Genomic DNA, 26264 nt, shown 5'->3' with positions numbered 1-26264 from the left:
GAAGAAAGTAATAAAAAGAAAGTGACAAATTCTTAACTCAGCATTTCTATCTGCATCTCAGAATTTTCCTCAGCAGAATAATCACAGATGTTCTGAAAAGATTCATGCAGTCACTGCATTATTTTTAATAATTTCTCCCCCCAAAAACTAACTTTCTTTCTGAAAATATGTCAAAAAACTCCAATTGTTGAAGGGGTTCATCCATTTTCCCAATTTGATCTTGGTTTTCTAAACAAACTAGGGGCCTTCTAGGGACCAGTGCCTATTTTTGGATTAATGGTGGGACATTAATACTGGCTACTGGAAGTCATAATTATATAGTCTATTAAGATTCTGCTGACCATTCATTGAACAAAAGGATCTTTAACAGAACTTACTTTAATGTATCCAAACATTGGTATAGCCTGGTTGGATAATTTCCTTGGCATGTCTATGTCTGGATTAATATGGTGTCGATCAGGACAGATCCTTTTGTTTCTGAAAAAAAGTAACTAAATTTTAAAACTAGGAAAAAAATCTATAATTGAAATCAGAGAACTTTTACTTGAAACACTTTAAAAGTTAAGTAATCATACTAATTACATCAAATGACACTAACAATACATAAATAAGTAGAAAAGGACCCTAAAATTTAATGTTGAATTATTTCTTTAGACATTCTTAAAAGCAACACATAAATTAACAAAATGGACTTCCAAAGTAAAGACGCTGAATCAAAAACACATTACCTTAACCCACAACAAACCGGAAGCCATTCCTTAACCCAAACTTAGAAATAGTTGAAGCTTCCGTTTCAAAAGTCAACATTCTATTCAAAAGCATAATGGAAACTGCTGATAATAACCTGTTTAATGTCACAAATTTAAAAAATAAACGTCAACAGTTATCTTAAAATGAAATTCAGTTTAATAGATACATATCAGATACCTACTACCTAGTCCCAGCCATCCATTTATCAAGCAATAGCAATGTGTCTGGATCAGAAAGTGGGCCCCTATGACTGTTAGGATATCCATGTTCTGCAAATTGATTTATAGAAGCAATGCAGTTGCCATCAAAATTCCAGCAGGATCTTTGAACAACTTGACAAACCTGTTCTAAAATGTACATGGAGATGGAAAAGACTTATAATAGCCAAAACAACCTGGAAGAACAAAGTGGGAGGACTTATATACTAGCAGATTCCATGACTCATTATAATATATGCTACAGTATTTGAGAAAAAAACACACTGGTGTACATATAAACAGACCAATGTAACAGAAAGAATCCACTAATGGGCCATGTATTCTATCACCTGGTTTATATGAAAGGCACCAACTCAGTGAGAACACAATGATGATTTAAATAAATGATGCCAGACCAAGTAATTACCCATTTGGAAGAAAGGAAATGATGCCCCATATCTCACACTATACACAAAAATCAATTGAGTATAGACAGATGTGAAAGCTAAAACTATAAAGCTTTTAGAGGGAAATATAGAAGACTACCTTCATGAACTGGAGAAAGGCAAATATTTTACAAAAGAATACAAAAAACAGTAGCCATAAAATACTTCATCAAAATTTAGAATGTCTGTTCATCAAAAGACTATTAAGAGTGAAAATGCAAGCCACAGATTGGGAGAGGATATTCTCAACGCATATATCTGACAAAGCACTTATAGCCAGAATAAATAAATTAACCTTACAAACCAGTAAGAAAAAGATAAACACTCCTTAAAAAATGGACAAAAGACCTAAACAGGCAGGCACATCACAAAAAGAGGATGGTCTAATGTCCCACAGCATATGAAAACACATCCAACATCATTAATTATTAGGGAAACACAAATGAAAATCACAGTGGTTTACCACTATAGCGCAGAATACTGTTGGTGAGGATATGAAGCAACTCAAACTTTCTCACACATTACTGATTAAACCATAAAATGGTCAACCACTCTGGAAAAGTTAAACATATGCTTATCCATGACCCAGCAATTCCACTCCAAAGTGTATACCCAAGAGAAATGGGTTCATATTTCCATACAAACATAGGTACAAGAATGTTCATAGTAGCTTCCTACATGAGAGCCAAAACTGGAAACAACCCACAGGTCCATCAAGAGAATGGATATATACATTGTGGTATAGTCATATATATATTCTTCAGAGCTGGGTGCAGGTTTACATGGATGCATGGGTATGTAACAATTCATTAAGCTGTAAACTGATCATCTGTGCACTTTACTGCATATCTCAATAATAAAAAGAGATGACTGCTTACTTGCAAAATCCAAAAGCCTTAAGATATGGACAAAGAGGCCTTCTGGCTTTTTTGTCTTCCTTGGCTTCTAGAATCCCTGCAGTGAACTGATACAGCTCCGATGGAATCTTGGCATCTGCTCTTTCCAAGTAGTGCAAAACACCAACAGCGTGGCATGCACTCCTCTCTGTGAGCAGCAAGATGGATTTGGTTTTTTTATTTCCCTGTTTTGCAGGAGAAACCTTAAAATTGGGGGTGAATAAAGAAGCAAACTCAATGACAGGACTTGTGGACTCTGAATTTTTTATTACACAGAATATTTAAATATAATAAAAGTTAATCAAACCTGTTCAGTTAAACTCTGAAAATGACCAGACATGCAATATAGGCGTTCACCAAAAATTTTAGGCGAGGAAGGAAAGCTGAAGTGAATCACACACGTGGCATCAGTGACGGCCAGGAGGGGCATGCAGTCGTCAGTCAGGGCTGGAGAAGAGGGGCGGACAGCTTCAGGCAAGGCCGGGGTTTACTGCCCTTACTCGGCTGAGCAATTGCAGTAACCACACTTCACACCTTTCTTTATTGCATTTTACTTTTTAGAGGCAAAGAAACTCCTTTCCCATTTTTTTTCAAAAATGTCACAGCCCAGGGAAAAGTGGTCTTCTTTTAGCTTAAAAAAAATGCTTCTTTTGATTACAAATCTAGGCTGCCCATAACTATTTTATACTTCATACATTTGCCTTTTAAATCTCTAATATTAAATTTAATAATCATTTATGACTTATTTCATCACAGGCACATGTGTACATATGAATGAGACAGTCATCCTCTAACTGGAACTCCAGGGAGACTCCAGACTAAAGGTTGCCGCCTAATGACCTGGGAGCCCTGGGAGCACCTAGATACACTTCAACATTAAAATCTTAATAGAGATTAATTTTCAATTTGAAATTAAGATTAGCAATAAATTCTCAATAAATCTGAAAAATGAGAAATTTGGAGATGAATATATAAATGAAGACACAATTCCTAATTGCTCAGCCTTCTCTAGATATAAGTAAAAATTAAAACACTTACCTAATACAATGTGAGTGCCAGAACTCAACTTCTTCTTCCACTGTTCTAATACACTTTTAAAATCATAAATCATTTCTTTATGCATTTTCAAGCAAAATATTGAACAGCTTTCTACTACCTAAAGATGAAACCAAGAGGCCAGTTCACAGTCAAGAGCATAAACTTGAAGTTAATTGTCCTGTCAATAATCATCAAGATAAACCACTTAAAATGATCCGTGAGGGTATTATCTCACTATCGAACAATTCTCATGAGATGGTTGTTAATTAAAAATACATTTTCAAACTTGCTCCAATGAAACAAATATTATTTTGCTAAAACTATTTCCTTCCTTTCCAAATAATGCACACATGCATGTGTATGTGTATGTATATATGTGTGCATACATATACATACAGATATTTGCATATACTGTAGACTCTTGACCAACACATGGGTCAAGGGGGTGCTGACCCTCCACACAGTCCAAAGTCCACCTACAACTTGATTCCCTAAAAACATAAATACTGATAACTTACTATTGACCAGAAGCCTTACTGACAGCAAAAACAGTCAATTAATACATTTTGCTTATTATATGCATCATATACTATGTTCTAACAATAAAGCTAGAGAAAAAAAATGTTAAGGAAGTCATAAGGAAAATACATTTACAGTACTGAATGTAGTCACCGAAAAAATCTGTGTTTAAGTGGACCTGCACAGTTCAAACCTATGTGGTTTGAGGGTTAATTGTATATGTATACATCCAACTTATGGCACTATTGTCTTTTTAACTACACCTGCTAGTTTATTATTGCTGAAATGTGGATGTACTACTGATTTTGTATTTTATTATGTACTTGGCTTCATTTCTACATTTTAGCATTAATTTATACAGAATTAGATTAAATAAATCTCTGGCCAACTTATTTGGCTTTTCTGTCTACATGATGATATATTTACTGTTAATCTTCTATATTTTCTTAAATAAAGGGTACAGAAGGCATTTCTTCATGAACTGGATCCGTTTAATGCTCTGCCAAGACAAAACACAGGACCCAGCTCCCCTTGGGGAAGGTTCCTTCGCTTCCGTGGAAAGGCTGGTCCACCCACAGACCTGGCTCCTCCTCTCAATGTCAGGCCTCCTGTTCTTCTTTTTCACAGCTACCACTAACTACTTATAGCAGAACTCATTACAACTGAGGTTGAACTTGTAAAATTTTACTCCCCTGTCAAATATTATATTTAAGTACCTTAAGAAATTCAATCATAGTTTAAAGAGTAAGAACATTTTATGTGTGGAAGGGCTCACCTTACATACTATTTCAGTTTCAGCAACGGAACAGGTGAAGATCAAGGTCTTTTGTGCCTGACTTGGAATAAAATCAAGAGTTTGGAGTAACGTAGAGGTTTTTTCACTTTCTAGACAAAGATGTACAACCTAGTAATGAAATACCAGAAACAATGTGATTTTTAAAATGTTTAAGGTGCTCCAGTTTCAGTTTTCATAGCTAAGTTATAATTTTAATAGAAATGAACGTTTAGAAAGTCAATATAAATTTAAATTCACAACTATAGATTTGTGTATGAAATTAAAGCTATCATCTTTAAACATTAGTATTAATCCATGAAGCAAAAGTTACTTGCTGGTATTGATCCGCCCCCACCACATCACCGTGTCCCGTTACCTGCTGGACGTTGCCACAGAGAGCGGCCTCCTTCAAGGCTGTGATCACGATGTAGGGGTCGTGCATGAACTCCCTGAATAGATGCTCAATGTGTTTGCTCCAATGAATGCCAACTGCAACAAGTTGATGTGGTGCAGATTCCCTTTCTTCAACTTTAATAATTTTTTTTAAGTGTTCTATTATAGCAAACACCTAAAAAATTAGCATAATTAATTTCATTATTCTTTCAAAAGGGAATAACGAGTTTGAAAGAAAATAAAAGGTAAAGGAAGCAGACTTATGGCCAAGATGGAAGCCTAGACTGACATGCTCCATCTCCCTCCACAACTAAGAAGGAATACAACTACTGCAAAACCAGCACTAACGAGAAGTTCCAGAAAATAAATGGAAGTCCAACATATGAAGTTGTAAAGAAGTGGTGCTCATCTGGACAGGTAGGAGGGGTGAAGCCGGGGCAGAGAGGCCAAGTTGTGCTGGTGGCGGGAGCAGCAGTGATGGAGGTGGGACAGCGGTAAGCACAGACACCCGTATTTAAGGGGAGGCAAGAAGCTTCTGGGGAGCACCACTGGCAGCAGACCAGACCCATCAGCTTGCAATTCCAACAACAGGGAAGGCAGACCCCCCATTGCCTTGGACTGTGAGGCCTGGAAGGGGTGGGGACAGAGGAGGAGGCTCCCAGTCTCTCAGCATAGAGTGAACAGCAGGAATCCATCTTGGATCGCCACCCCAACACAAAGCGCCACAGCGTGGTGACAAGGGTCGGCCAGTTGTGACAGGTGCACAGGGCTCCGCCCCCTATAGCATAGGAGGTGTGACAGCCCCGCCCAGGAAGCAAAGGTGAACACAAAACTGTCAGGATGGAACAGATCATGATAGAGATCCTAGTGATGCAGCTGACCAGGCAGCAAATATCTAATCTAACAAAGCAGCAGATAGGAAATCTTTCTGAGGCACAGTTCAGAGCTTTAGTTACACGAATGCTTACAGACATAACAGCAAATATAAAACAACACGGGGAAGGAATGAAGGCTAGTCCTGCTGAAATGAACAAAACACATATGAAACTAGTGGTGAGGGGAAGAAAATCAGGAGTCAAATCAACAAATCAGAACATAGGGAAGGAACAAACACTCAACCAGTGCAGAAAGAAGAAACAAAAAGGGAGGAAAATGAGGAGAGGCTCAGAAACCTATCAGACAGTAATAAGCAGGCCAACATCTGAATCATAGGGTTGCCAGAAGGTGAAGAAGAAGAACTAGAAATTGAAAAATTACATGAAAAACTAATGAAGCAGAACTTCCCTAACTTGGGGAAGGAAATACTTACAGGTCCAGGAAGCACAGAGAGTTCCAAAAAAACTGGACCCAGGGAGAACTACACCAAGACACATAATCAAAATGTCAAAAATTAAGGATAAAGAGAGAATCTTAAAAGCAGCAAGAGAGAAGAAGAGAATTACGTACAAAGGGGTCCCAATAACACTTTCAGTTGATTTCTCAAAAGAAACTCTACAGGCAAGAAGGACTGGCAAGAAATATTCAAAGTAATGAAAAGCAAAAATCTACAACCATGATTACTGTATCCAGCAAAACTGTCATTCAGAATAGAAGTGCATCCAGGACAAAGTAAAACTGAAGGAGTTCATAAGATCCAAACCACTGTTATATGAAATGTTAAAGGGACTTGTTTAGGGGAAAGAAGATCAAAACTATGAACATTAAAATGAAAACTGTATAACAACAACCAACAACAGAAGGTAGGGAACTGAAACTAAGTAGGCAATGAGAGTGGGAAAAAAATTACAGGTATGGGGAACATTAAGGTGGGGGAGGGAGATAGTACAGGAATTAAGAAGCATAGTAGGAGGGAGTGGAGTAGACAGGAAGAGGTTGAGAAGAACTATATCCACAACCAATGGGAATGGACTAAGGGGGCAACAACTGGAAGGAAGGGGGTCACTGGGTGGAGAAGAACAAAGGGAAAAGAAATTGGGACAACTGTAACAGCATAATCAATAAAGCATATTTTTTTTTAAAAAGTAAAGGATTGTATATTTTCTGTTTTCAAAGTGGGAAAGATCTTTACAAACATAAAAGTAAAGGAAAAAACAAAAAAGGAGAAAATGTTTGGTGTGAACAAAACTAAAATATTACCATCCGGGTAAATATGCATAACATATGTAACAAAAAATTAATATCCCTACACAAAAACTTTGACAAACTAACTAGACTTTCGGCCAAGATGGAAGTCTAGACAGACACGCTGTGTCTCCCTCCACAGCTAAGAAGGAATGCAACTACCTCAAACTAGAGACAAACAGAAGTTCCAGAAAACTGAGCTGCATGGAAGTCCAAAAAACAAAGATATAAAGAAGAAATACTCATCCAGAAAGGTAGGAGGGGCGGAGCTGGGGTGGAGAGGCTGTGGTGTGGTGGTGACAGGAGCGGCGGCAGCAGCAAGGTGGCCAAAAGCATAGTTACACGTTTTAAAAAGTAGGGAGAAACACCTGGGGAGCTCTCCCAGCACCAGACCAGACCCTGCAGCTCACGGTCCCAGCGCCAGGGAAAATCAAGCCTCATTGCTTTTGAATGTGCAAACCAGTGGCGGTTGGAGCGGAGAAAGAAATTGCCGGTCTCTCAGCAATCTGCTTGTTTAAAGGGCCCCATAGTCCTAGGATGCCTGCAGACCCACCCACCCACCCTGGGAACGACAGCCAGGGCAACAGCTGAGAGGTGCTGGTCCCCTAGAGGTGCCTGGAAAAGGGGTGAGTGTTGAGCAAACAGCATTGTTCCCTCTGACCCCTCCCCCACATACAGCGCCACAACATGGTGACATGAGTCACCCTGTACTGAGGAATCCCTAAGGCTCCGCCCCTTAAACGTTAACAGGAGCGATGGCTCTACCTAAGACACAGAGGCAAACAAACACAGGAGCCTGTCAAGATGAGGAGACAGAGAGATATGGCCCAAAAGGTGGAACGGATCAAGGTTCCAGTGGCAGAACTAAGTGACAGGGAGATAGCTAACCTAACAGACACAGAATTCAAAACACTGGTGATAAACATGCTCACAGGCTTGACATATGCTTGAGTATGGCAAATGCATAAGGTAAGAAGTGAAGTCTATGCTAAATAAAACGAAGGAAAATCCACACAAAATCAATGGTGAAGGGAAGGAAACCAGGGTTCAAATCAATAATTTGGAACACAAGGAAGAAAAAAACAGTCAACCAGTACAGAATGAGGAAATAAGAATGGAAAATAAAGAGGAGAGTCTTAGGAACAAACCTCTGGGACTTAAAACATGTCAACATCCAAACCATAGGGGTGCCAGAAGGAGAAGAGGAAGAGCAAGAAATTGAAAACTTATATGAGAAAATAATGAAGGAAAACTCCCCAAATTTGGCAAAGGAAGTAGACATATAAGTCCAGGAAGCACAGAGAGTCCCAAACAAGCTAGACTCAAGGAAGACCACACCAAGACACATCATGATTAAAATGTCAAAGGTTAAAGATAAAGAATCTCAAAAGTAGCAAGAGAAAAGCAGAGAGTTACCTATAAGACTGTCAGCTGCTTTCTCAAAAGAAATTTTGCAGGCAAGAGGGGACTGGCAAGAAGTGTTCAAGGTGATGAAAAGCAAGGACTTACAACCAAGATTCTTCTATCCAGCAAAACTATCATTTAGAATGTAAGGGCAGATGAAGTGCTTCCCAGACAAGGTAAAGCTAAAGGAGTTCATCATCACCAAGCTATTATTATATGAAATGTCAAAGGGACTTACTTAAGAAAAAGGAGATCAAATTATGAACATTAAAATGACAACAAAGTCACAACTATCAACAACCGAATCTAAACAATAAAAACAAAATCCAACTAAGCAAACCAGAATAGGAACAGAATCATAGGTATGCGGATCATTTGGAGGGTTATCAGCTGGGAGGGGGAAGGGGGAGAAATGGGGAAATGGTGCAGGGACTAAGAAGCATAATTGGTTGGTACAAAATAGACAGGGGGAAGTTAAGAATAATATAGGAAAAGGTGAAGCCAAAGAACTTATATGTACGACCCATGGACATGAATTAAAGGGGTGGGATGGCTGGAGGGAAGAGGGGTACTGGGCAGAGGGGAGCAAAGGGAAAAAAAATTGGGACTACAGTAACAACATAATCTAAAATATACTTAAAAAAAAAAAACGTTGACAAACTAATTAGAAAAAGATAACCCCAACAAAAGAAAATAAGCAAAGTAATAAACAAGCAGCTCTTAGAAGAATGGGTACAAATGGCCAATATATAATCAAGGAAATACATATTAAATTAATCAGAAGCCATCTTGAATAATTAGGCTAGAAAAGAAAGCTGGACTGAGGCCCCCTGCCAGGGGCGCAGGGAGTGTAGTGGCTGACAAGCTGCCTAAGGGAGTGTAAACTCATCTATGCTCTCAGAGAGGCAACTGCATAGTGCAATATTTCAGATATTAGTATTGCAATAAGAGGTGTGATTGTAGGGCCATTCAGAAACCCTGCCCAGGCTCACAGAGTCAGTAAGTAACAAGGCTTGGACTTAAACCTTTGGGCCATCACTGCTTCCAAATGAATGCTCTTGGTCATCATGTTATATTGCTTCCAACAAATGCCTGATACAAATTCAGTCTTTGATCCATGAATCCTCCTCCTAGGAATTTACTCAATGAGAAATGTGCTAAAAAGATGTACAGTAGTCCCTCTCTATATCGCAGTTCACTTATCGCGGCCTCATTGTATCACGGGATTTTAAAAAATTTTATATTTAATTATTTATCATGGATTTTTCAGTATATCGCAGGATTTTGAGGTACTGTATACGTATTTTGTTAAAGTTATATAGGTTTAAGAGTAGAATAAATGTAAGGTTCCTACTTCGCGGGGGGTCTAGAACATAATACCCACGATAAGTGAGGGAATACTGTACGTTCTTTAGACACACACACACACAATGCTAAATGTCTAAAAATAAGACAATTACAAAATAAATTGTTCCAGCCAAAGGATTCAATGCCATATGGCTAGTAACAAACAATACAATGCTATTTACTGAAGAATGCAAGTTATAAATTTGTGCATAAAAGTACTGGCATGGTTAATTCCTATGGAAATTACAAAAAAGAAAGAAATACTTTAATACAGTAAAATAGTGGTTACCCTCTGAGTGTAAGACTATGGATGTTGGAGTTTTTCAAGTGCTCTCCTCTATTTTTCAGATTTTCTAATATAAAAATTGCTTTAAAATTAGAAAAATATTAATTAAATAATTTAGAAAATCTCCATAGGAAAGAAATTTTGCTTTTATTTTTTTTAAGTATATTTTATTATGTTGTTACAGTTGTCCCAATTTCTTTTCCCTTAGCTCCCCTCTTCCCAGTATCCCCCTTCCCTCTAGTTATCCCACCCCCGTTAGTTCATGTCCATGGGTTGTGCATATAAGTTCTTTGGCTTCACCCTTTCCTATATTATTCTTAACTTCCCCCATTTTGTACCAACCAATTATGCTTCTTAGTCCCTGCACCATTTCCGCCTTTATCCCCCTCCCCCCTCCCAGCTGATAAACCTCCAAATGATCCACATACCTCTGGTTCTGTTCCTGTTCTGGTTGTCTGCTTAGTTGGATTTTGTTTTTATTTTTTAGATTCAGTTGTTGATAGTTGTGAGTTTGCTGTCAAGAAATTTTGCTTTTCAAAGAGAACTTTAACACTGGGATGAATAAACGTTCTTTCTTCTTAATTATAGACATTAAAAGAAAAAAATTTTAGACTAACTGGCTTCTACCCCAAATAGACACTTTTCCTGAATCCTAAAAACAGGAAAACTTTAATTATATATATCTAAATAATGACATCTAAATGGATGCCACACTTACCTGTTCATTAGCTTCAGAGAATAATACATCCACCTCATCCAAAATGAGGTGACAGAGTCTGAGAAATAACAAGCTTTGATATTTGAGAAGTCTCAGGAGGCTATGTGGTGTTGTAACAATTACATCACCTATATTTTAAAAGAAAAAATTAACATTTTAGACTTCCCACAGGTTTTTCTAACATTCCCTTTCCTAAGATTCCAGACACTTTCTAGAAATGCCTTCTAATAAAACATAAAATGCCCTGGCTGATGCGGCTCAGCTGGTTGGAGCGTCATCCTGTAACCAAAAGTTTGCAGGTTTGATTCCTAGTCAGGGCACATAGCTAGGTTGCAGGTTCAATCTCCAGTCAAGGTGCATATGAGAGGCAACCAATTGATGTTTCTCTCTCACATAGCTGTTTCTCTCTCACTCCCCCACCCCTTCCTCTCTCATGTCCTCAAGTGAGGGAAGAGAAAAAGCCGTTTTTCTTATTCAGGTGGGTGAGGCAAGAAGTTTACTTGTCCAGCTAACAACCCCTCTCATTTATCTGATTAAATACCTGGGCTCCCACCAAGTTTTGCACTCCTGAAAAGCAGGGAGGGTTTTAGTCAACATCTAACAAACAGTGAGCATTCAGTAGATAGCTGAGAAATGAATGAAATCACGTAGTTTTCTCTTTTTCTCACAACGTGAGTCAAGATCATACCTTCATCATCTGTCCCCATTGGTAATTGACAGGGGCGGTCTGAACTAGTGACCGTCAGCTGCATCTACACAGTTGCGTGACGCCTGCAGCTCCCAGGCTGCCCGGGCAGGGTTCCACTGTGTTCTGCAGGGAAAACCAAACAGCTTGGAAGGATACTTACAGCCTCTTGGAAGCTTCATATTTTTGGCTTCATCTTCGTCGAGTCCAATTGTTAACACCATAGGATGAAGAGGCCTGGAGGACACGTGGTAGTCTCCCAATAATTCAAAAATAAATTGGGCCTTTTTCCACCCAGGACACACAATAACTGCCAGAGGCTGCAAAGACAAACAATTCACATACTTTTGGACAAGTTAGGAATCGAACACAGTACCTGTGAAACATGCAGAACATCTCCTTGTATAGAGTAAGCACTGCATAGATTTTTATCATCATCATTACAATCACAAACAGATCAGAAAAGATGTAATTGTACTAAAATGGATTTAGACACATTGACTCAGATTTTCCTAGGGCTTAGAAACTAAGCACTTGAGAGAGAAACACGGGACTTTGAAAGGGCACAGAGCCATGCAGTCTGAAAGAAAGGGAGGCCATGCGGCCTAGGCTAGTAAGAAAGCCAAACTGCTGCTGCTGCTGCTGCTTTAATTGTGCCGACTTCAGCAGACTGCAAAGCCTGGACTTTGAGACTTTTGGAAGTTGGGACAGGCAGAAAGGACTCTGTTAAAACTTGGGACTTCACCATGATCCACTATAACATGGCACATTCTTTCCTGGACTATTTATACAGAGGCTGATGACATTGTGCCCTGATCCTGAAGGAGACAGCTGACAGATAAGGGATGGAGAATTTCTAGGCATGTTTTTGGCTTCTAGCCTTTTGGGGAGCAAGGGAAGTGCTGGGTCTCTTAAAAGAACAGGGCTCTGAGCTGAAGTGCTCACTGCCCTTCCCAGGCTAAAATATTGTAAATAAATACCCTTATTCCTCAACAAAACAAAACAACTAAGCACTTGACAAGTATTAATTCATTTAATCCTTAACACCCTCCTATAGGACAGGACCTCTCACTGCCTCATTTTCCAGAGGCAGCATCTGAGGCACAGAGAGCTGAAATCAGTTGCCCAAGGCTGCACAGCTAACATATGGTAGCAACGGGATCTGAAGCCAGGCAGTCTGGCTCTGGGACTCCTGCTCCTAAGCTCAAGGGTGAACTAAAGGCTTCCTGAAAGGGGCCTTAGGAAACGTTAACATCTCTCCCGCAGGAGACTCAGTTTTCTGCTCTGCACTATCCCACAGCCTGCCTAACACCTTGGACACCTGCCCTTAATTAACTGAAGACAAGTATGAGTCTCTGCTTTCCAGGTGAGCGCCAGCTTCCAGGGGTCAGGCCTAAAAGCAGGCTGACCACAGAGATGCAGAGAAAGCTGAGTGAACACAAGAGACAAGGCCTGGACATGCCTTCCTGGCCCAGCCAGGGCTCTGTCTCCACACAAGCTGCATCTCATCAACACGGGTTAGCTGCTAACTGAGGGATACAAACGTATCCCTTTCGTGGTATTAAATCAATACACAATAATTTAGCCAATGTAGATTTCCAAAGGAAAATCATTAAACTACCTAGCATAATTAGGAAAATTAACTAGTATCTTTTCTAAAATGTAATTTTAAGTGTCTTTTTGTACTGCTATTTTTCACCTTTGAGACAGGATCCGTGACAAAGGCCTCATGTGCCAGCTCCCCTAATGGCCCAGCCCAGCAAAGCAGATGTCACTACCCACTGTCCTCTGATCCTCACACCCCAGTTCCCTCTTTCCCATCATCTTTCTCAGCTATTTTCAGATTTTTACACACGGGAAAAACAAAGCAGGTTTAAAAAGCAGTGTGGGGCCCTGGCTGCTGTAGCTCAGTGGATTGAGCGTCGGCCTGTGAACCAAGTGTCACTGGTTCGATTCCCAGTCAGGGCACATGACTAGGTTGCATGTCAGGTCCCCAGTTGGAGGTGCATGAGAGGCAACCGCACATTGATGTTTCTCTCCCTCTCTTTCTCCTTTCCCCTCTAAAAACAAATAAATAAAATTTTAGGACTTCCGGCCAAGATGGAGGCTTAGACGGACACGCTCGGTCTCCCTCTACAACTAGAGAGGAATACAACTACTTCAAAACAAAAGATAACTAGAAATTCCAGAAAATAAAACTACACAGAAGCCCAACGTACAAAGTTATAAACCAGCGGCGCTGGTGGGACAGGTAGGAAGAGCAAAAGTGGGTGGTGCTCTTTGCGGTAGCACCAGGGACAGTGGCAGGGAGAGCAATCTCAGCTGCAGTCTAACCCTGGCAGCTTGCGACCCCAACGCTGGGAAAAGCAGCCACCACATCACCTCGAACGGTGGGGCCCAGAGGGCAGGAGGATGGATCCCGGTCTCCTAGCAGAATAACTGCAGGAATCCATCTTGGACCCCCGCCCCCACACAAAGCGCCACAGCGCTGCGAAATAGGTTGCGGATAGCCGCTGGGCAGTGATGACAAAGTGCGACAGCGCGGTGAAAAAGGTTGCTGGGCCACCGCCGGATGCTGGGTTGTGACGACAAAGGGCCACAGCGTGGCGAAAAAGGTTGCGGATCGCCGTCGGTCACTTCGGTCGCTGGGTTGTGACGAGTACACAGGCACTGCCCCCTTTAGCCAGCCCAAGAAAACAAAACGCATATGTCAAAATGAGGCAGACAACTATAGAAATCCCGGTGGCGCAGCTCACCAGGCAACAGATGAAGAACCTGACAGATGAACAAACAAGAAATCTGTCAGAGGCTCAGTTCAGGGCCATTGTTATCGGGTGGCTTACAGAATTAACAAAAGATCTGGAAAAAGATGACAAAGAATTGAAAAACACTCATACTGAAAGGAACAAAACCTCATACGAGACAGATGGTGAGGAAATAAAATCCAGAGTTCAAATCAACAAACCAGAACATAGAGAAGGAACAAACAGTCAACCAGTGCAGAGAGAGGAAATGGGAAACAAGGAAAATGATGAGAGGATCAGAAACCTCTGGGACAGCTATAAGAGATCGAATATACGGATTATCGGATTGCCAGAGGGTGAAGAAGAAGAACTAGAAATTGAAAAATTAAGTGAAAACATAATAAAGCACAACTTCCCAAACTTGGGGAAGGAAATAGACTTACAGGTCCAGGAAGCACAGAGAGTTCCAAAACAACTGGACCCAGGGAGAACCACTCCAAGACACATTATAATCAAAATGTCAAAAGTTAAAGATAAAGAGAGAATCTTAAAAGCAGCAAGAGAGAAGAAAAGAATCATGTACAAAGGGGTCCCAATTAGACTATCAGCTGACTTCTCAAGGGAGACCCTGCAGGCAAGAAGGGACTGGCAAGAAATATTCAAAGTAATGAAAATCCAAAACCTACAACCACGAATACTTTATTCAGCGAAGCTGTCATTCAGAATAGAAGGGCAGAGAAAGTGTTTCCAGGACAAAATAAAACTGAATGAGTTCATTAGATCCAAACCACTGTTATATGAGATGTTAAAGGGACTGGTTTAGAAGAAGGAGGATCAAAACTATGAACACTAAAATGAAAACTGCATCACAAGAAACAACAACAGAAGCTAGGGAATTGAAACAAAGGCAGACTAAATAGGCAATGAGAATGGAAAAACAACTATAGGTATGGGGAGCATATTGGGGGGAGGTCAACAGGGAAGGGGAAGGGGGAGAGGGAGGGAGATGGTATAGGAATTAAGAAACATCGTAGGAGGGAATGGAATAGACAGAGAGGTTGAGAAGAACTGTATGCACAACTAATGGACATGGACTAAAAGGGGGGGGACAAGGGGAGGGAGGGGGGCCACTGGGTGGAGGGGAGCAGAGGGAAGGGAAATTGGAACAAATGTAACACTGTAATCAATAAAACACATTTTAAAAAATAAATATTTAAAAAATATTAAAAAAATAAAGTAACGTTAAAAAAAAGCAGTGTGGGGGTGCTATGAAAATATGTAAAAGAATATGAGACAAGCTAACAGAAACCTACGTTCTAATCCCACTTCTTGTTATACTTGTCAGCTGTTAAGAATTAATACCAATAACTTTTCATGAATTCAATTTTCTCATTTATAAAATGGAGAAAAGAATACATGGCCTGGCCATCTCAAAGGGTTGCCGTGACAATTAAACTAAATCAATGAAATACTTTTTATGAAGTAAGTATTTGTCTAAAAGCCAGGGCTCTCTTGACTCAGCAGATGGCCCACAAGTGGGGGTCAAAGGTGAAAATCTATGTGAGAGAACCAATGACTGTGATACGAGAAGTTTCTCGTAGGGCAGTTTCTCTCCTGCCAATTTGAACACCAAATGAGTAATGTAACCTAAATTTTACCCAAGGCAAGGTGTAAAATTTAAAACAAATATTTAATCCATTTTATTGTAAAACAAAATTGTCTTCAACTTACTCCGTTTCTACTTGGTAATGACTTGTAGCAGCCCTCTGTCTGCAAAATCGTAAGCACTGGTAGAAGGTACAACAAAGGGTCATTTCCACACTGAGAAATGACAACCACATCACAGCCACGTGCTATAGGAGGCCAAGAGTAAGATTCAGTGTGGCTAGGTCCCAGAAACTTATTTCTTTGAAGAGTCTACAAAATATCAACAACCAAAAACCACAATAAACTAATTAAAAAAAAAAAATCTCATTGCTCATTTACCCCAAAAAGTATGTTACACAGCCTGATATTTTCCAAGACCTAACTTTGTAAGCCCCACTGAATCTCTTCAAGCACCAAACTCCTGCTAGAAGACTTGCTTTCCTAGGCACCAAAGTAAAGGGTCCATTGACCAATCAGGTGCTTGAAGCTCACCAGAGCCAGGACATGGCTTCTCCTCCTCCTCCTCAAAATCTGCCGGAACATCAGTTTCACTTGGAAAGCTTTTTAAAAACATGCTTTTAATTGCTTATTTTCTATGTCACTGTCACTAAAGCCTCCCAAACTTTTGATACTTTTTCCAAAAGGCTGAACTCATCAGCACTGTATGTCAGTGCAGTCAGTCACCCCTCCTCAGGCCCTGAGCCCCGCTGCCATCAGGACCGGCTCCGCTCTGCACCCGGCATGTGGCTGTCATGCGGGGACCCTGCATCACCATCACCCTTTGTCTGCGGCTCGTACTGTCTTTTCTTGTCTCCCTGCTTGTGCTGGTGGAGAACATATTTCAGTAGCTTCTTGATAAAGGGTACAGAAGACGTAGATTTGAGGATACTGCATGTCTGAAAATGTCTTCATTCTAGCCTCAACCTTGGTCGATAGTTTAAGTATAGACCTCTAGGTTAGAAACAACTTTTTATTAGAATTTTGGAGCCAATGCTCCTCTGGCATTGCTGTGAGGTCGGAAGCCATTCTTTCTTCTGATCCTGCGTGTGGGACAAGTTTCTTTTCTCTGGGCTCTTTCATGATCTCCGAATCCCTCCAGTTTAGATGCTTCACAACATGTCTATGACCTTGTTCCTCAGTTGTGCTGGGCCTGTCTTAGGTGGCCTCCCGTAATTTGGAGAGTCATACCATTAACTCTTGAAATCATTCATGTGTTACTCTTCTTAGAATTTTCTGCCCCCTTCTCTCCTTTCTTTCTAGGAATCCCATTTCAGATATTGGACCTTGAAATGACACCCACTTTCTCTTTTTCTCCCTATTTCCATTTCTTTGTCTTTTGTTCCATAATACTTTGATAGTTAGCTTCTATTTTACCTCTCAAATCAATTACTATTTCTATAACATTTTGAATTTCCAAGAACCTGTTTTTTATTCTCTGTCCCCTTTCTATGGTGCCCTGTTGTTGTTAAATACATACAATATATATCCTATCTCTGAGGATATTTACTTTCTAATGTTTTCTTCTACTCCCTACATTGCTTGTCTACTTCAGAGTTTGTTTTGGTCTTTCTCTCTTTCCTGGGGTGAGGGCGTTCCTCAAACACCCAAGGATCTCTGATGTTCTGTTTATGTGGAGGAGGACACTGAGAACTGACTAGAAGATGTGTGGGCAGGACACAGCTCAGCACCATGTGAGGTCACATCACTGCAGGAAGACAGGGCAGCAAGCAGACATTCTTACTGGGAGAATGCCAAATAGCGTATCTAAAGGTTGGTGTGGCTCAGTGGATTGGGTTCCAGCCTGCAATCTGAAAGGCTGCCAGTTTGATTCCCGGTCAGGGCACATGCCTGGGTTGGAGGCCAGGTCCCCAGTTAGAGACATATGGGAGGCAATGATTGATGTTTCTCTCCTCTCTTTTTCCCTCCCTTTCCCTCTCTAAAAGTAACTAAATAAAATCTTTTTTAAAAAAAAAGACTATTTAAAGGTTATTTTCTAGGGCCATTAGGTTTCTCCAAAAAGAGCCTCCAATCTCCTTCCTGAGAAACTGGCTGTGGATGTTCAAGAAACAGTGTAGGGAAGTTCAAGACCCGCCCCCCCCCCCCCCATCACTTCACCCCTTCCTCAGGGCTATGTCTGTCACACTCTACTGCCTATTTTCCCCTAAAACCTGTGAAAAGCGTCACCCTTGTGGTTTTATCTTTTTTTATTTCTTAGGATTTTATTTATTTATTCTTAGAGAGAGGGGAAGAGAAGGAGAAAGAGAGGGAGAGAAACATCAATGTGCAGTTGCCTCTTGCACGCCCCCAACTGGGGACCTGGCCAGCAGGCCAGGCAATGGTTTTATCTTTTAAAAAAATACTTTAGCCCTGGCTGGTGTGGCTCAGTGGATTGAGCACTTGGCCTGCGAACCAAAGGGTTGCTGCTTGGATTCCCAGTCAGGGCTCATGTCTGGGTTGTGGGCCAAGTTCCTAGCTGGGGGTGTGAGAGAGGCAACTGATGGATGTTTCTCTCTCACATCAATGTTTCTCTTCTTTTCTCCCTCCCTTCTCCTCTCCCTCAAAATAAATAAAATCTTTTAAAAATACTTTATAAAATTGTATCTAAAAGGAAGTAAACATGAATGATCAATTTACTAAGTCAAGTCACAGGTCTATAAAGCAATTCTGAAAAGAATACTAAGAAATATATACCATAACTGCCCTGGCAGCTTGTTCCTTCCAATCCCAGTGCCACAGGCACATCTGAAAACTTATTTCAGAAAAGCACTTACAGTTACACATGGTTTCTCCACAAAACAATTATTCATTTGTAAGAAGTTAACCTGGACTTAAGAATAAATAAGAAATTAGTAACAAAAGCTTAAAAGAGAATTTCAAAAGCAAAGAAATTATACAAATGCAACATTAGTAGAAGCGTTTATTTAAAATCCCTTTACGCGTGGGCAGTCCAGCACTTCCTGAGTTTGGCTGCGGGAGCACTTTTACCTTTTTCAGGTCTGCCGAAAGTGGCGACTTGCAGATGGAGAGGCAAGGGTGCACTGCGTTCCCCAGCAGGACAACGGGCTGCTGTGTGCCCGCCTCCAGCTTCTGCAACTAGAGAACACACGCGTGAGCGGGCTCTGCTCTGCAGTGTTAGCACAGGGGGCCGAGAGCTTCACAGACATGAGGACAGGAGTTTGATTTCAATATGAAAACCTAGGTACATATGCTTATCAAAATCCACCAGAACTACCAAAATGAAGGGAAGATCTTCTAACATGACCCCTCCCCCAAAAGAAAGAACAATTTCTCTAAAGCACTAATTCACTAGACAATTTCTAAAAGGATGTCTGCAGGTAAAGTATCCAACTGAAGGGGTTTCTCTTCTCATCTTTAGTTTAGAGGGAGGAAGAAGGATTAAAAAAGTAAACAGTTTTCTATTTTATACTTTTTTTAGGGTTGTAATACCTGCTGTAGATCAGAGATTCCATCAGTTCTCAAAGGATCAGGATTTAAAAACTGCAATAATCTGTAAAATAGTTAAAAGGATAATTTGAAGGAAAAAATGTCTATTTCATCAATTGAGTTATTGTTTTAATTCCCCCTTGACAGAGGTAAACTGAACTATATACCAAGGGATAGCTACGAAATCACTGCTTGCTCTGTTTTGCTTTGTTCACTGTGATAGAAAGGCCACTGTGGTCATGTGAGTCCCATGTTTCCCCCACCCCCCACCCTGGGCCTCAGGCTGTGGACAGAGAACTGCCAATCCCAGGACCACTTGCTCTGAAGGCACAATCACCAGGTCATCACAGGTTTCTAAAAAATCCACTGGCTCCTTCCTTCTTTGCTGTTTAATCTTGAACACTTCCCAAGCTCCCTAGAACCCACAGTGAACTGATATACTTTAATCAGTGGGTTCTAAATACCTTTCTATATCACAGTTCACTTATCATGCCCTCACTGTATCGCAGGATTTTTAAAAATATTATGTTTAATTATTTATCGCAGATTTTTCGCTATATCGCGGGATTTTGTGGTACTGTATACGTATGTTGTTAAAGTTACATAGGTTTAAGAGTGTAGAATAAATGTAAGGTTCCTACTTCGCAAGGGGTTCTAGAATGTAACACCCGTCATAAGTGAGGGAATACTATAAAGTCATTTAGACAAACAGGAGGTAAGATACAACCTTCTAATACAAAAATACAAGGCAACAGAGTTATCTCAGGGTTAACTTAATAAGTAATACTTAATGTAATGAAAGAAAGAAATTAGCTCCATGGATAATGCAAGGTCTTTTGTTCCAAGGAAAATAACCACTGTAGCACCACAGCTTTCGGGTACTAGGGTCAAGCATGCCCTTGGGAGAGCACATCAGTTCAGGTGCCACCCAGATCTGTGGGCACCACCAGCAGCCCTTCAAAGCTCCTGGCCTTGAAACACCATGAGGAGCTCCTGCTGGAGGAGAGGATGTTACAGGGCCAGCGTGGCCTCTGGGAAGCTGGGGAGGCGGAATGACTGCACGGTCAATACCCTCTCCCCAATCATCCCGAGCTAGTGAGTGAACAGCATGACCGACAGCCATTTCTGAAATGTCTCAAACTCTCTGTCATGCTGGTAGCCTCAGAGCAGCCACAGTACTTGAAATGTAAGAAGGCCTTTAGGCTGGTAAGAAATCTTAAAAGTAGGTATGAAAATATTTTGTGGATTAAACAAGTATAAGATGAAATTATTACTGTATGATTAACAACTTGAGTGAATCCTTTTTGAATCTGGCAAGACAAAAAAAAACCCAAAAAACCCAAGTTCCATACTGCAAATAATTAAACAGTTTCTCCAGCAGGTGATAAACCTATTTAACACCAGAAAACTGGAAAGAAAGCAAACACCGACCCATATAAAATCAACAGCTCCAGAAGGTCAACTATATCTAATTTGTTCCACAAAATCAGTCACTTCACCAAGAGAATCAGAAAGGGGAGGTAGAAAGCGTCTATTTAAAGTGGAAGAGAACTTTAAACAGCAAAATCTACCCGATGTATATGTAAAAGAAAAAACTAAACTCAGAGCCTACAGGAGACACTATGTGTGTATTTTTAATGGGAATGCAGGTTTGACATTTATAGTAAAATCAAATGTAAATTCTTCCTGCTTACAATTTTATCACAATTATTTCAATAAAAAATTAGGGCAAGAAAAAAATTCATACTTTACACAGATATCCTTGTCATTGTAGTCTTTCTTCTCAGCCAATTTAAGCGGTTTGTCATTTGACTTCTGATATAAAGCACTAGAAATAAAAAAAAAAAAATTTTTAATTTGTAAACTCATTTACTCCAATCCTGAAAGTATCTTTATTTCCTGGGACAAAATATTAAAAGTACCACTGAAGAACAAGTTGACCTACATAAGTAAATTTATGTGGGAACTGAAGCTGGGCCCTTTAAGTATAAAACCATTTTGACAGTCCTGGTGCTTACCAAGAGGGGGAAAGCCCACTGTCATCGCTCTCCCCTACTGATTACCACTAGGAACTCTGGATAAAGTACGGAAGTACAAGGGCAAGAAGCCAAAATGTTAAAAACAACCAGAATCGTAGGGAGTCTGCTAGGTTTTTACCTTCCCCCACAACTGGGGCTGGCCTGAGACTTGCGGCTGTGTAGAGGACAGAGACAAAAACATCTCAGAAAAACCCTTCATTTCAAGTTAGAGAACTGGGAAGAGAAGCCTTCACACACAGTGTGGGAAATCCCGACTGATTTTTCCTCTTCCTCTCCTGGTCCTGCCCAGGACCAGCTCTGCTCACGGTGCTGCACGATGCAGTGGCACCTAAAACCCTAAAAGGAAGCCTCCCTCGCCCTCTAAGGAACCGGGAAGCAGGGACCATGGAGTCTACAGACTGTGTGAGGACAAAGCTCCATCTTTTCCTCTCTTATTTCTATTGCTGTCTTGCTCCACAACGACCACAATCACACAGAACCACATGGCAGTTTCTCCAAGAGAAACCATCTACCTGGCTGGAGGAACAGGGAGAGGGGGCACCCATAAAATGGTGAATGTGAGAGAAGTCTTGGAAAAAGAGAGAGAGCCAGCGTGGGGGGAACCTTTATTATTGTTTATGACCCAAAACACATCCCAAGCTCACCCCAAGTTGAGCATCTTCAGAAAGACCCAAAACAGCATACCACAGACTTGGAAACTGAGCTAACATTGCAATCAACACCCACAGAAAGAGACAGAATTGAGGTACGAACCCTAGGGAGTTGCTGACCTCCTACTAAAACAAACGAACAAGAAAAACAACAAAATTAATATTCTACAGAGAATTTTGAAAGAAACCAGAGCCTAATATCTTAATAGTCAAAATTCCATAATATAATTCAAAAATTACTCAACATACAAAGAACTGGGAAAATCAGATCAATTGTTAAGGGAAAAGATAATCGACATGTGCCAACCCCAAGATGACTCAAGTGGGAATTATCAAGCCGCAATTATAACCATGCTCCATAAGAAAAGGAAAGGTGAACACTCTCAAATGGAACAATAAAAGTTCTCAGCAAAAAAAAAAAAAAAAAAAAAGAAAGAAAATTTTAGAACTATAAAACCAATAAATACATAAAACAAAAAATTCACTGGATAGGCTCAACAGCAAAATGAAGATGACAAAAAAGTCAACCAAGTTAAAAATAGATAAGCAGAATTATTAATCTGAAAAATACCAAGAAAAAAGTATGAAAAAATTAAAGGAGCCTCAGGGACCTTTTGGACAATATCAAAAGGTCTGACATTTGTCTCATCAATATGAAAAGGAGAGGCAAGATGGGTACAAAAATAATATTTGTAGAAGAGCTGCTGACTATTCCCCAAATTTGATGAAAAACAGAAACCTACAAAGAACATTAATGAACTCCAAGCACAAAAAAACATGAGAGAAATGACACCACAGCATATGATAATTAAATTGCTCAAACTAGTAATGAAGAGAAAATCTTTGCAGTCAGAGGAAAAATATGACAACTCATTTTGCATTGGAAACAATGCAAGAAAGTATGATGTTGGGCAACAGCTTTAAAATATAGGAAAAAAAGGATTGTTAACCCAGAATTATACACCTAGCAAACTTTTTTTTTCAGAAAAGAAGCTAAAATAATTTTTCAGACACACAAAAGCAGACCCACAATACAAGAAACAGTAATCAAGTCCTTCAAATAGAAGGAAAATGATAACAGACAGAAACCTAGATCTATACAAAAAGTAAAAAGCATTAATAGTTAACTAGTTAAATATTTAAGATTATTTTCTTATTACTTATTTAAATCTCTATGAAAGATAACTGTTTGAATACAAATGACCAAAGATTCTAGCATTTGTGACAAATGTATAAATAAAATGTATAACAACACTAGCATAAAGTCCAGGAGGAGAGAAATGAAAGCATACTAATTTAAGACCCTACACTGTGTATGAGATGGTATAATATTATATCTTTTGTGTGACTTCATTATCACCGACATGTATGTTAATGAGAACAGCATTACAGTCAAAAGCCTTTGACACTCATTTTCAAGAAAATAACAACCATCCTTTCCTTTCCACCAAGAGATATTGCCAATTGGCCCACAACTGTCCACACTTTACATGAAGACAACTTCACTGGACCTGCCTATGACAACAACTTTGTCTGACAAGGAAACAGGAGACTCTAGAGCCACTACCAGTTTTTGGTCAACTGTGCTGCTAACCAGCTATCACAACATTTTTCTTTAAATATATGTTTAACCAAAATTTCCAGGGCCAGTCTTTTTTTTGAAATTGAATACTTTCCTATCAATCATATACAAGACAATATTACATTTAAGACTCTAGTCAATTACACTAAATTTTCAAGTCATACCTGGGTGCTGGTATATCTGGATCAGCATATATGGTTATGCCTCTTTTTGTTGGCCAGTACACTGAAGATTCAACACCCTGTAAAAACAAATTTTTCCAGAACGAATATGTATGCTAGCAAAATTAGATTCTTGATGAATCAAAATTCCACGGGAATTGTTCTCATCACCAACATCCCAGATAATTTTCAGGCCACACAGATATGGAGAGACAAAGCACTGATTATACCACGGCTATCACCCACTAGACTGAAGTGGCTACATAGCGGGGAGCTGGCATTTCAGTATTTTAAATGTCCTGGAATTACTTTCACCTATCTTGTCAAAAGCACTGGAAGAAGAGGTTAGTCCTGAACTTAATTATTATAGTGTCCCATAATCCCAGATTTTCGCACCCTTGTTAAAATAAGGATAAATATCAGATTTCTGTAGAGAGGCAAATAGACCAAGAACAAGGGAGGAGCTGCAGTTCTTGTTCTTTTGAAATAAAGCAAACAAGCAAATTATATTTTTTCATGAATGAAACTATCATAGTCAAGGATTTTATTCTAAAATTAACTTTATGTGAACTTTATGTTTAATGAACATTTAAAAATACCTTATTTACATCTTTTAAAGAGATGGACTGTTGTTTCTCTTCATATATTTTTTTAGGTGAACCACTCAAGAAATCCATTTTACATTTTATAGTTTTATCTGAAAAATAAAAATAGTAGTAAAAAGTGTTATTCATAAATAGAAAACAGGACAAAAGGATATTAAAAAGTATAATCATAAAATCTTAATACATAAAATTATTATGGAATAAGGTCCTATATTAAATCTTACTTGAAGGGATTAAATTTTAAAATTCTGTTTCAACTCTTATTTTTTTAAAAAAATCCTTGCTTTAAAAATTCTTTTACTGGCTTACCAAGAACTAAGCATAATTTACTGTCGTAACTTGGCATACTCTACTTCCCAAAGACGGCTGTAACAGGTTTCCCAACACACACTTACCCACTGAGACCTGCCCACTGAGAAATGAGCTTTCTGTTCCTTTCCCGTGAGTCTGGGTGGGCTTATAAACAACACTGAAGTGGCATTATATGACTTCTAAAGCTAGGTCACAAAAATGTCATGTACTGTGACTTGCTCTCCTGGATGCTCACTTCTGAAACCTGGCGAACATATTGTGAGGAAGTCCAAGCAATCATATGGAAAGGCCACTACAACTATTTCATATGACAGGCCAAGTTGAAGTCCCAGCCAAAAGCCAGCATCAACTCCCAGACATGACAGAGTAAGTCTTCAAATGAATCCAACTATTTTGTCACAACCGGCTTTCAGACACTGAGGAACAGAGATAAAGCCTTCCTGCTGTGCTTATCCTGAATTCCTGAACACAGAATCCATGAGCATTAGAAACTGGTTGCTTTACACCACTAAATATTATAAACTGTTTGTTATATAGCAATAACTGGAATATCAATCATAAGTCAGTTTGAGCAATGGCTTGGGGTAGTTCTGCATCTCACTTCTTTAATTATATTTTATTGATTATGCAATCACAGTTGTAGCAATTTTCCCCTTTTGACCCCCTCCACCCAGCACCCCCCACTCCCACAGGCAATCCCCCATACCATTACTTATGTCCATGGGTCATACATACTTTGGCTACTCTATTTCCTATACTATATTTTACATCCCTATGGCTATTCTGTAACTACCTGTTGGGTGTTTCTTAATCCCCTCAACTCTTCACACATTTCCTCGCACTCCCCCCCCCCCACCTGGCAACCATCAAAACGCTCTCCATATCCATGATTCTGTCTCTGTCCTCCTTGTTTGGTTTGTTTTTTAGATTCAGTTAAAACAGATTTGTATTTTGTGCCTTTTTATTGTTCATAGTTTAGATCTTCTTTTTCTTAAATAAGTCCTTTTGACATTTCATATAATAATGGCTTGGTGATGATGAACTCCTTTAGTTTTTTCTTGTTTGGGAAGCTCTTTATCTGCCCTTCAATTCTAAATGATATATTTTCGGGGTACAGCAATCTTGGCTGTAGATCCCTGCTTTTCAAGAGTTTGAATAATTCTCATCAATCCCTTCTACCCTGCAAAATTTCTTTTGAGAAATCAGCTGACATTCTTGTGACTACTTCCTGTAGGTAACTACTTTTCTCTTGCTGCTTTTAAGATTCTTTCTTTATCTTTAACCTTTGGCATTTTGATTAGAATGTGTCTTAGAGTGGGCCTCTTTGCATCCATCTTGTTTGGGACTCTGCACTTCCTAGACTTGCATATCTATTTCCTTCCTTTTCTTATTCTGGCACCCTATGATGTGAATGTTGGATCTCCTAAAGTTGTCCCTGAAGACTGCTTGCACTATCCTTGTTGTTTTTGGATTCTTTTTTCTTCTTGTTGTTCTGATTGGTTGTT

General features: G+C 39.7%; 1 protein-coding gene across 1 annotated transcript in view; it reads right to left on the bottom strand.

Annotated features, from left to right (window-relative positions):
- TDRD12 (tudor domain containing 12) overlaps nt 1-26264 on the bottom strand; it is a 75794-nt gene that overhangs the window by 21819 nt on the left and 27711 nt on the right. Inside the window, exons 9-22 of the mRNA XM_090259064.1 lie at nt 24442-24539; nt 23846-23922; nt 21158-21238; nt 19414-19474; nt 18952-19059; nt 16051-16236; nt 11739-11895; nt 10891-11018; nt 4998-5189; nt 4622-4750; nt 3328-3445; nt 2597-2736; nt 2272-2492; nt 378-477 (exon numbers count right to left, since the gene is read on the bottom strand). Coding sequence (XP_090115190.1) covers nt 378-477; nt 2272-2492; nt 2597-2736; nt 3328-3445; nt 4622-4750; nt 4998-5189; nt 10891-11018; nt 11739-11895; nt 16051-16236; nt 18952-19059; nt 19414-19474; nt 21158-21238; nt 23846-23922; nt 24442-24539 — 1796 coding nt within the window. The remainder of the gene's footprint in view (nt 1-377; nt 478-2271; nt 2493-2596; nt 2737-3327; nt 3446-4621; nt 4751-4997; nt 5190-10890; nt 11019-11738; nt 11896-16050; nt 16237-18951; nt 19060-19413; nt 19475-21157; nt 21239-23845; nt 23923-24441; nt 24540-26264) is intronic.

Source organism: Furipterus horrens, unplaced genomic scaffold (genome assembly GCF_987537825.1).
Source record: "Furipterus horrens unplaced genomic scaffold, mFurHor1.1.pri manual_scaffold_13, whole genome shotgun sequence".
Lineage (NCBI taxonomy): Eukaryota > Metazoa > Chordata > Mammalia > Chiroptera > Furipteridae > Furipterus > Furipterus horrens.
Note: the sequence above shows the minus strand (reverse complement) of the source record. Positions and strands in the feature narration are given on the sequence as shown.